Genomic DNA, 10,943 nt, shown 5'->3' on the forward strand with positions numbered 1-10,943 from the left:
AATTTATTTTTCTGTCTCTCTTTTTTATAATTTCTCTGCAAGCTAGTTTTCATATGATTACTACTACGACCATCACCACACTTCCACCACCATCACATTACCATCATCACAACACAACTGCCACATCACTACGATCACCTCGACACAACCACCATCACCACTACCAAGTACCAACACCCACACCAACATCAACACCAACACTAACACTAACACTAACACCAACACCAACACCAACATTAATACTAACACCAACACCACCATCACTAATTATTATTATTATTATTATTATGTTCATTTTCCAGAAAATCAACCAAACAGAAAAATACAATTTCTTAACTTTTAGCCAAACATAAAAATGTAGTTTTCTGACCATTAGTCAAACACTAAAAATTAATTTATTTTTCATGTTCCATTTTCGTATCGCAAATTATTCTGTGTACCTGGGTCCACCTTGTAAGGTGGACTCGGTTTCAAATATTCACATTTTACCTTTTAAAAATTCACAATTTATATACTACGAACCCACAATGTTAACATATATGTAATTGATTACCTTGTTTTGTATTCACAAGTTCTTTTCAAATACTGCAGTCACACAATATTAACATATTAGGATTTGATAACCCTGTATTATATTCACAAATTCCTTGTATTTTGATTTTAAAATATAACTTATATTCTAGAAGTTCATAATTCCAATACTAAAAAATAAAAATACATAATTTATACGTCGTTTAGGACCATGTTACATGGTATAACAACTCTTTTCATATTAGCTAGATTAGAAGAAGCAAGTTGTAATGGGCTCAAGGGAGACAAATTGGGCTTGATGTATTCCCCAAGGCCCATTAGGGGCATCGAGGCTGGTCCTACCTAGATGATGAGGAGAAAGAATGCGACATCTCACTAACCCTTAAGTGCCCCTCTGGTCCTTAAAGCCAAATGCTTCCAAATCCAACTTTGTAAGCTTCCGTTTAGGAGTATTATTACATAAATAATTACACACTTTGATTGAGACTTAGTCCAAAATCATTTTTAATTACAGAAAGCGAAGTGCTCTTTAGTCATTACTTATTTCCAATGAAAATTTTATCCATCCAACCATCCCATTAACCACTACATAAAGTCGCCCCTACCTCCAAAAGTTTGGATGGAACACGATTTCGTACCTAAATGTCACAAGTTTTTTTTTTTTTTTTTTTTTTTTTTTAAATAACTCAAGTTTTCTGATTTCGCTGCGGGATTATATCTTAGATTCCATGATCCAACCTCAGGTCAATGAGAAGGTAAATCGAGTCAATTTAGCTTTGAAAATCAATGCTAAACTGCATACTTACGTTTCGTACATAATTACACAAGGAGTTCATCCCAAACCAAAACCGTCAATGTTCATGATAGAGATCAAACCCCCGCCCTACTGCTATAAGCAAATCTTAAGTGGCGTTTCTCATCCTCTAAAGAGTTCAGTTTTTGCCAACACTTTCTTGAACCAACCTATTGCACTGTTTTAAAATGAGTGAACGAGTAAGTATAACATGACACCCGCACTTAAATATTATAAATTTAATTATTGTCAACACTCTTTCAATCGAATCAGTCATATAATATAGTCTTCCTTGTGCTAATGAAATTTACTCAGTCTATACTTAAGAGTAGTGGGAAAAAAAAAGTTGGCATTTGAGGGACCAGGCATTGCTTAGCCTCAAGTTTAAATAACAATATTAGGTGCTTAATTATTCTAGGGGAATAGGGTAGTGAGAGGTGGGAAACAAAAGTCACAAGTGGATCACCTTTATTCATTATATGGTAGCGTATATTTTTACAATACTGCTGTCTTTATTTTATAAATGAATTCGGATAGTTGTACGTAGTAATCATCAATAGTATTATTAATCTGGTGGATGATGATTGGTTGAATTGATAAGAATCTTGGATTTGTTTAAATATGGTTTGGTTTAACTTTTTGCAACCAGCAAATTTTGTAGTGGGAAATATGTAAAATTTTAATTTTTCTTTTAAATCGTAAATATGTCCAAACTTTATCTTAAGTCTTTAGGATTTTTTAATTTTTTTAATATTTTGATATGAAATCTTATAAATTGTGTGATTATATTACGATTTCAGTACTCTAAACTTAAAATCGATTACTTAAATTTTATCCAATAGTTTAGATGTGAACTATCAATTCAAACCATTTTTTCATTTTTTAAATTCTATATATCTTTATTAACCTATAAAATTGTAAATTTCAAATTCAATGTGTATTAGAAATGTTTTTTTTTTTTTTTTTTGTCTAAAAAAATCATTTTCTAATTGAGAACCCAAGAGTTGTTTGGTTCACATGAAAATATTTTTTTGAGAGATTATTTTCCCAAATTTGAGAAAATTATATTTTACCTTATTTAGGTGATGGGAAAATTTTTTATTATTTTTTTTCTCCTAACTCTATTATAAGATAGTATCTGTTTATTATATTTTCTCCATCTATTATAGTCTAAAAAATCGATCTTATGACTTTCTCTCAAACACTATAATATTAGTCCTCATTTCCATAGATCCTTTACCATGCCCAAATCTAATCCGTATCAACTGAAAGGTGAACGTGCGGAAAATCATAAAATGTTTTCTTAAAAAAATGATATGTTGACCAAACATAAGAAGAGTGCAGTACTATCACATAGTAATATAGTACTGCACAAATTTGTACAAGAATCCATTTTGATTGGACAATAAAACAATGGATAACATAAAAGAAATTTTGGCCAATCAAATCGCGTGTACCCTAACAAAATTCCACTCAATCGAAAGTGACAACCTTAAATTGAAAGATAACAGATTTTTTATTTCTTTTCATTTACACAAAAAACCCCACCGCTATTTAAAAATGCATTCTATATTAAGTTCATCTGATAATCTGAATAACTATAAGAAAGTCAATAAACAATTGTCATAGAAAATTAAACTTGAAATATGATGATTTTTTCAGTTAATTGTCTGACCAGTTTGGCTGATTGTTCCTGATATTAAATTTTTTTGTTTTGTCAAGTGGGGTGGGGAGTGGGGGAGGGTGCCCTCTAGGCCTCTAAGAAAGAAAGTAACCTTAAAATAATTAATGTCATTGATTGGCCAAAAGATTAAAGATAAGGGTGGTCTCAATCATGCAATTAAAGTCCATCTTAAAACCCTAATTAGGGTTATGGGGTAGCTTAAGAAGAAGAAGCAGTAAATTAAGAAAATAATAATAATAATAAAAGAAGAAGAGAAGAAGAAAATCTGTCTTTCCTTTGCTCTGCCCCTTTCTTCATAGGAGAGAGTAATGAAGGACCCCAATCTGTAAACGGGGCCGTTGAAACGCAAACGCCGTTACGATACTCTTTCTACCCCGTTTAGTCAGTCCACTTGTTTCTTTTCAAAAGCGACTTTTCCGCGTATGGCGCTTGAGGGGTTGAGCTTGGCTCGGGCGCCGGCGGAGGCGGAGACGGAGGTGGGTGGGGGGCGTTTGGTGGCCGCCGCCGCCGTGAACGGCGGCGGCGGGGGGGATGACGGGAGCAAAGCGCCGAGGTTGCCTAGGTGGACGAGGCAGGAGATTCTTGTGCTTATACAGGGGAAGAGAGTGGCGGAGAGCCGGGTGAGGCGGCGGAGGACGGCGGGGATGGAATTCGGGTCGGGGCAGGTGGAGCCGAAGTGGGCGTCGGTTTCGTCGTACTGTAAGAGGCACGGGGTGAACCGGGGGCCGGTTCAATGCCGGAAACGGTGGAGCAATCTGGCCGGGGACTATAAGAAGATTAAGGAGTGGGAGTCGCAGATACGGGAGGAAACGGAGTCGTTTTGGGTCATGAGGAACGATTTGCGGCGGGAGAGGAAGCTTCCCGGCTTCTTCGACCGCGAGGTTTACGACATCCTCGACCGCGGTGACGACGCCGTAGCCGCCGCCGCCGCCGAGGAAGTCACCGGAGCTTTGGCTCTGGCTTTAGGCCCATCGGTTGCGCCCGGTACCGACGACCCGGACCCGGAAACCTTGTTCGACAGCGGTAGAAGCGCCGCGGCTGATGATGGGCTGTTTTCGGATTTTGAGCAATCGGGTCAAGAGGAGGCCGGTGTTGCCAGTCCCCGGAAGGATTTGCCGGCGGCGGAGGAGGTTCCACCCACCGCTATTCCTGCTCCAATTCCGATTTCAGGTATCCATATAGTTACATGCAATGTCTTTGTTTGCCTATTATATAACCTAAGGTACCAAATTCATGCCCTAATATGATATTCTGAATTCGATCTATCCAAAATTGAAATGCTATGTTTCTAAAAATCCATTCTTTACCCGGGACTCACGATTTATCTCCTCTAGCGGCTCTGGGTAGGAGTTTTGAAACCTTAAGATTAATCGTACATCAATTGGGAAACCTAATGTACCAAAAAAATCCATTCTTTAGTAACTAATACAAAATGAATGATATATTATATGATATATTGGTGTGTATTTGATAACTCATCACAACTAACTGTATCTTTGATGATGATGATGATAAAATGTTTTACTATTTATATACAAAGTGTAACGGAAGTTCAGTGATTCATATGCTTGTTTGATGATAAATGGCGAAAATTTGATAAAGGTTATCTGAATTATTATGTTGATCTAATGGTGTTATAGTGGTCGTGTGTTTGGGGATGTTTTTGAACTCTTAGCCTTTGTCAAGTTTATGGTAAGGCGTGGAATTGGGCTTCTTTAATTTACTAGAAGTTTTGTTTCTGAATCAACTGCAGAGCAACAATACGAACCCTTCTCTCAAGAAACTCCTGCTCAAGGTACGTATTCTATTCTCAGAATGTTTTCGTTTTGATTACTCTGAACTCCAGATTTTGGTACTAGAAAATACACAGGTGACAGGTGGTTCTCGAATATGTTTTCTAGGTTGTCTAGGTTGCATCTGTTATATCATCTAGCATGTCTATTGGTACAAGTTTAAAGCGGTTCCTTTAAACTAATAAGCTTTTTAGTGTGGCATGGCTCATGGATATTTCATAAAGCGATCAAATGTAATGTGGTTTAATAAGCAAGTTGAAGTCTTTTCACTAAAGTTTCCTTGGTTCTTGTTTGGTCCAACTGGAGCTTCTTGAAATAAGCTTCTTTTTTTGTGGAGTAGATAAACTCTAATAACCCGTTGTCCAAAATATGAGGCTCGGCCTGGTTTTTCCCTGACTGATCTAGTGGCTGATATTCTCCCCTTTCAGAAAATGAACAAATTTGCGGTTGGTTTTCTCCGCCTTTTCCTGATATTGGCTTCTTTTTAGGCACGAGCCATCAGAAACAAGCCGCCTCGGAGCCCGATTTGAGAAGCGGTCAGGAAGGAAGGAAAAGAAAGCGCAACATGACCGATACAGATGCAGATGCAGATGAAGAATCAGAGAATCTGCAGCACCAGCTCGTGAAGGCATTAGAGAGGAACGGGAAGCTACTGAGCTCCCAGCTCGAAGCGCAAAATGCACATTTGCAGCTCGACAGGGAGCAGCGTAAGGATCATGTGAATAGCCTAATAGCAGTTCTTAATAAACTTTCGGATGCCTTGGGGAGGATTGCGGATAAACTGTAGAGGAGGAGAGAAACGAAGAGATTTGGCTTGTCAAATCAATGCGGGATACAGATAATTCGCCTCTTAAATAGTTTAAATTACTGAATATATATTATATATACACATATTCTTTTCCTCTTTGGTACATTCTGAGGCTATAGTTGTGTTAGAAGATAGAGCTATACAAACAAATAATATATATAGAAATTTGAGGCAGCTGGCAATTTTTCTTCCCCTACTTTGTTTATTTATCTTACAGAAGAATTGTCCCTGGTTTTGTCATGACTGTGTAGTGTGTACAGGTCAAACATAGATAATTTAAGTTGTGCAATTTATGGGCTTCCATATTATTATTATTATTATATAGTATTATTACTTCCATCACTGACTGTATTACTATGATGTTTGTGTCCACTGAGGTTTGCAGCAGGGATCTTTACATGAATCTACCTTCATGTGTGGGAATAATTCCAAGATTCTTCACTTATCTGTCATTAGCCCAAAAGAGTCCAAGTCTCTTCACATGATTTCTTAAATATATATATAGATCCTGGTTCAAATGAGGACAGGGCTTCTCGGTGTGGCCGGTATCATTAGGTATGCATAAATGTAGCATACATTGTTCCAAAATGTATCAGAATGAAATGCACAAATGCATCATACCTAATGGTGCATTTTCAGACACTTTGTAGTGCATTTATGTCTACCTAATAGTGTGTGACTACACAGCCGCACAGGAAACACTATCCGCACAAAAGACAAAAACCTGATCATATATATACATGTGAGAACATGTTTTCATGTAAAAAGTGAAGAATGGTATAATCCATTCATTTGCCCAGACTTTGATAAACAGCTGAAATCATTTCTTATGTTTTCATTCATCTATGTGTATATATAAATACCTATTCTAAAAAGGAGTTGGCTCAAGAAAGCATGCATGAGATCGAGAGTTCAAAACTTCAAACTATATAACTAGTATGAAAGACATACATATGATATATCATATAAAAACCTTGTATTGTGATGCTAATATTAACACAAGGTAAACACAAGTGCAGACAAAAAGAAAAAGGAAATAAAGATAGCCAAGATTTGAGACATTTTTGAGTTGAAAGTACACACTCTACATTCTTTTGCAAACCACTTGACATTGTAAGAACCCATTAAGAAGTTCAAGTAACAGGATCTTCCACCCTTGACTTGCTTCGGTAGTGGCGATCTGGTTTACAAATACCAGTATCTTCGGATGTATCCATTTGCATATCATCTTCTTCTGGTGCACTGTCACCTCTCTGTGCCTCCCAAGCAGCAATGCCTACTGGAATGCTCTGTTGATTCGGGATTTCTTTAGAAGCATCTTCGCTGGCATCCTCCATTACTATGGCACTGTTAGTCTTCTTCTTAGGGACAAAACTTACAGATTTAGGAAGGGTATTAGATGGTTCCTCAGTCTGCAGATTGTTCTTCCACTTTTTCACCTCCTCAAGTACATACCTACACACTAGACTATTGGACTCGTCATCAACCTCACCACATGACTCTAAACTGTAGCGGGTGTATTTTGAAGGATTGATAAGATGATCAGGAACCTTAGGTTTGTTTTCATCAAACAAGGAGTCACAATCTCGTGCCTTGGTGTCCTCGGTTGAAGAAGCATCAGAAAATACAGGGGCTCTTTCTGGAGCATCTTCAGATTCATCCACAAAGCTAGGATCAAATCTAACTCGCTTTTTGGACCTCAACTCGCCCATACCTTTCCTTTTCAATATCGGTTTCAACTTAGAACAATCATCAGATGTCGCTTTACTCTCCTCATGCTTCTCACCACTCACCTCAGTGTTAGAAAAATTGGGTTCATATTTTGCCGCCTCTGCAGCATCTTCCTTCAGTCTAACTTGTGCAGCGATTTGATCTGCACGAGGATCTTTACGGAAGCAGTTCCTCGCCTTCCCCTTCCCCTCAGCCAACCTGTCATATTCATCTTCTTCTTCCTGCAGTAAATTAAACATAGAATTTAGTGTGAATACAGCCCAGAAACAATACAAACAGCTTCTTTATCCTTCCAAAAGTAAATACCAAACAATAATACTATATATCTTTGACAACCACACTAGCACACTATGCTCAACCTTCCAACCTTACTGAGAGAGGTTGCTTCTGAACTTCTGAAGTTTGAAGCCAAAACCTAACAATCATGGATGCTCCCCATGAGCACTGACCACATCACAATAGAGAATAGACATGAAAAGTTATTTTGTTTTGTGAGAACCAAAACTGGATTAAGTAACAAGTGTACAACCAAAATGGTGAAGATGAATGTTTCCCTAGATATGATATACCTTCTCTACATAGGTAAGAGAACACTACATTACATTAACAGAACCATATCTTACATACTAAATTGATCAACCTAACCCATCATCGTAACATCATCTAGAATTAATCAAGAAATTCACACTCAAAAATAGTAACATCATCTAAAATTTATCAAGAAATTCACACACTCAAAAGTAGATTGCATTTCCCCCAAATCAAATGTAGGTCTAAACAGACAAATGTGTTTTCTAGTAAGAACTGGTGCTTATGATGTGTGAACTCTGGAAATTAAATCCTAGTGAAAGGTATGGATAAGTTGAGCATTAAGTAGCTACGAAGGACACAATTTTGAATTTAATGGCAAAAAGAACAAAATAGTAGAGAAAATAATACTGCACCTCGTTATCAAGCGTTGAGTCCAAACCAATGGAGGATCTGATTTCCCGAACATCCCTACTGTCACCGTCTTCGAGGTCGTCATCGAGCCCTTTCCTGTTACCGTCTTCATCGCCACTGAGATCTTCGAGGTCATCGCCAAGCCCTTTTGGACGAGCGTCGCGGCGATTTCGTTTGAACATCCCATCGAACGACGAGGAACAGATGGTCTGGTCGTCGTCTTTGCCTTGGCTTCGATTCCACTCTCGCTTCTCAACCTCTTCGTCAGTGAGCGACCACAGCGGCTTCAGCGCCGGCGACATTGACGACGGCGACGACGATAGCGAGCCGAAAACCTTGTGAACTCGCGCTCTGAAGCTGTCATCGTCCATGGGATCTGACGATGAAGAAGCCATTCTTAGATTCCGTACGATAGATTTTCAAATATGGATCGAAGCGTTCGCTTGGCTTTACCTTTATATAGTTCTCAGCTCTCAGAGGTTAGAACTCGGAACCGCCATCGATGGCTCCTCCTTGACCTGACCGTGTTAGATTTGTGGTTTTATCTCGAATTTTGAGTTTGACCCCTTAATTTTTAAATAATTATGCTTTTATCCCCCAGTGTATTTCTCAAAGAATTGAGGCAAGTATTGTGATTTATTGCGTCATCCTCCAAACTTCAAATATGGGCATTTCAATCTATACATCCCTATCGGTTCATAACCACTCCCATAATTTCTCATTTAGGAAAATCACTAAATATTTATTAACTACACATAATAAATTTTGAGAGATTACTCTTACACTGTCGTTAATAAAATTCGATCTCAAATCATTATTTTTTCTAACTTTACTTATATGATCAATTTAAAGTATTTTGTTATTCACGCGAATGTGAATTTAATATACGAATTGTATTAATACATTATACATGTATAGTTTAAACTTGAATATTTATAATTGTATCATCTTTATTATAAACCTTATAGATTTATAATTTTACTTTCAAAATTTTGTTCGTTCCTTAATTATACCATTTGTCACTTTTTTTTTAGTATTACTGACTATGTTACAATGTATAATCTGTTCATAATTATTTTCTCAACCTACTGAAACACAAAGAGACAATTTAATTTAAACGTAATGCAAAATATAATTTGATCATGTTTTCTTTCTTTCTTAACCGGACATAAATATTGTGATACTATTAAATTGTGTTGGGCTGGCTTAAAATATGTTTATCAATAATGGGTTTAGGAGATTAAGTCGGCCCAATTATAGTTTGAACCATCCATCTAAGCAATCGTTATGCTGTGCATCCGTATGCACCATTGGGATGCCAAAACGACATCGTTTTATTAAAAAATGAGCGTCTCCCTTTTAAAAAAAATTCAGGTTTGATTCCCAGCAACAACATTTTATTGTTCATTCATTCTAGAATTTTAGTTCATAGATTATGGAATTATAGTTCATTAATTATGGAATTATAGTTCATCGATTATGGAATTGTAGTTCATCGATTATGAAATTTTAGTTTATAGATTATGGAATTTTAGTTCATTCATTCTGGAATTTTTAGTTCATAGATTAGATTATGAAATTATAGTTCATCGATTATGGAATTATAGTTCATCGATTATGGAATTTTAGTTCATATATTGTTGCTTGGAATCGAACCTGATTTTTTTTTTAAGGAGAGACGCGCGTTTTATTAAAACGACGTCGTTTTTGCATCCGTATGCATCATGCATGGTGCATGGTGCATGGTGCATACGGATGCACAACATAATTTGCCCCATCTAAGTCCACCTCTTTGGATATCTTAAAAAATGGTAATGATACTTGGCAAATTATGGTAATGATCTTTGAATATCCACCATGCATGGTGCATACGGATGCAAAAACGACGTCGTTTTATTAAAAACGCGCGTCTCACTTAAAAAAAAAAAAAACAATTTCGATTCCTAGCAACAACATTATATTGTGCATAATTTGAACTAAAATTTCAGAATCTATGAACTAAAATTCCAGAATCTATGAACTAAAATTCCAGAATCTATAAACTAAAATTCCATAATGAATGAACTAAATATCCATAATGAATGAACTAAATATCCAGCATGAATGAAAAAAAAAAAAAATCAGTTTCGATTCACGTCTAAAAATCCATAATCAATGAACGAAAATTCTAGAATCTATGAACTAAAATTCCAGAATTTATGAACAACATAATGCTGTTGAGAGGAATCGAAACTGGTTTTTTTTTTTTAAGTGGGATGCGTATTTTTAATAAAACGACGTCGTTTTTGCATCCGTATGCACAACATAACGATCCATGATACTTATCCTAAATCCTAAATAATATAATACCAGCTCAATCCAAGAATGCTGATAGGCTTTCTTGTATAACTAATTTAATGGAGTTTCTTCCATTTTTATTATTATTCTTTTTATATATTTATATTTAGCAATGCACTATGTTCCCAACAATTGAAATGATGTTCTTTATAAGAATCACTTGTTGACCTTATCGGTTTCAACTATTAAGTTATGGGTAACTTAGGCTGACTTTATTTTATTATAGTTCTTTTGTCAACTAAGAGTATAAGTCAGGCTCACCTATAGAGCAGTAAGAGCACCTTCAGATAACAACAACACTTTTTTTTTTTTTTTTAATATAAA

The 10,943-nt window shown here is 36.4% G+C and overlaps 2 protein-coding genes across 3 annotated transcripts; one reads left to right on the plus strand and one right to left on the minus strand.

Moving 5' to 3' along the window:
* The first annotated feature begins 3,235 nt into the window (after positions 1-3,235).
* Positions 3,236-5,917, plus strand: LOC109176043 (trihelix transcription factor ASR3). Of its 2 annotated transcripts, none has more exons than XM_019325455.1 (3): positions 3,236-4,178; positions 4,762-4,803; positions 5,230-5,917. In XM_019325455.1, the coding sequence occupies exons 1-3, from the start codon at positions 3,431-3,433 to the stop codon at positions 5,586-5,588; spliced, it is 1,149 nt and encodes a 382-aa protein (XP_019181000.1). In that variant the 5' UTR covers positions 3,236-3,430; the 3' UTR covers positions 5,589-5,917. The 2 variants fall into 2 exon arrangements, with proteins under 2 accessions (XP_019181000.1, XP_019181001.1); XM_019325456.1 differs by having other exon boundaries at positions 3,239-4,178; positions 5,290-5,917.
* Positions 5,918-6,557: 640 nt separating this feature from the next.
* LOC109176041 lies at positions 6,558-8,802 on the minus strand. Its single transcript, XM_019325454.1, has 2 exons — positions 8,285-8,802; positions 6,558-7,561 (listed from the first exon to the last, which is right to left on the minus strand). The coding sequence occupies exons 1-2, from the start codon at positions 8,675-8,677 to the stop codon at positions 6,743-6,745; spliced, it is 1,212 nt and encodes a 403-aa protein (XP_019180999.1). The 5' UTR covers positions 8,678-8,802; the 3' UTR covers positions 6,558-6,742.
* Between the last annotated feature and the right edge of the window lie 2,141 nt (positions 8,803-10,943).

Source organism: Ipomoea nil, unplaced genomic scaffold, assembly GCF_001879475.1.
Source record: "Ipomoea nil cultivar Tokyo-kokei standard unplaced genomic scaffold, Asagao_1.1 scaffold0688, whole genome shotgun sequence".
Classification (NCBI taxonomy): Eukaryota; Viridiplantae; Streptophyta; class Magnoliopsida; order Solanales; family Convolvulaceae; genus Ipomoea; species Ipomoea nil.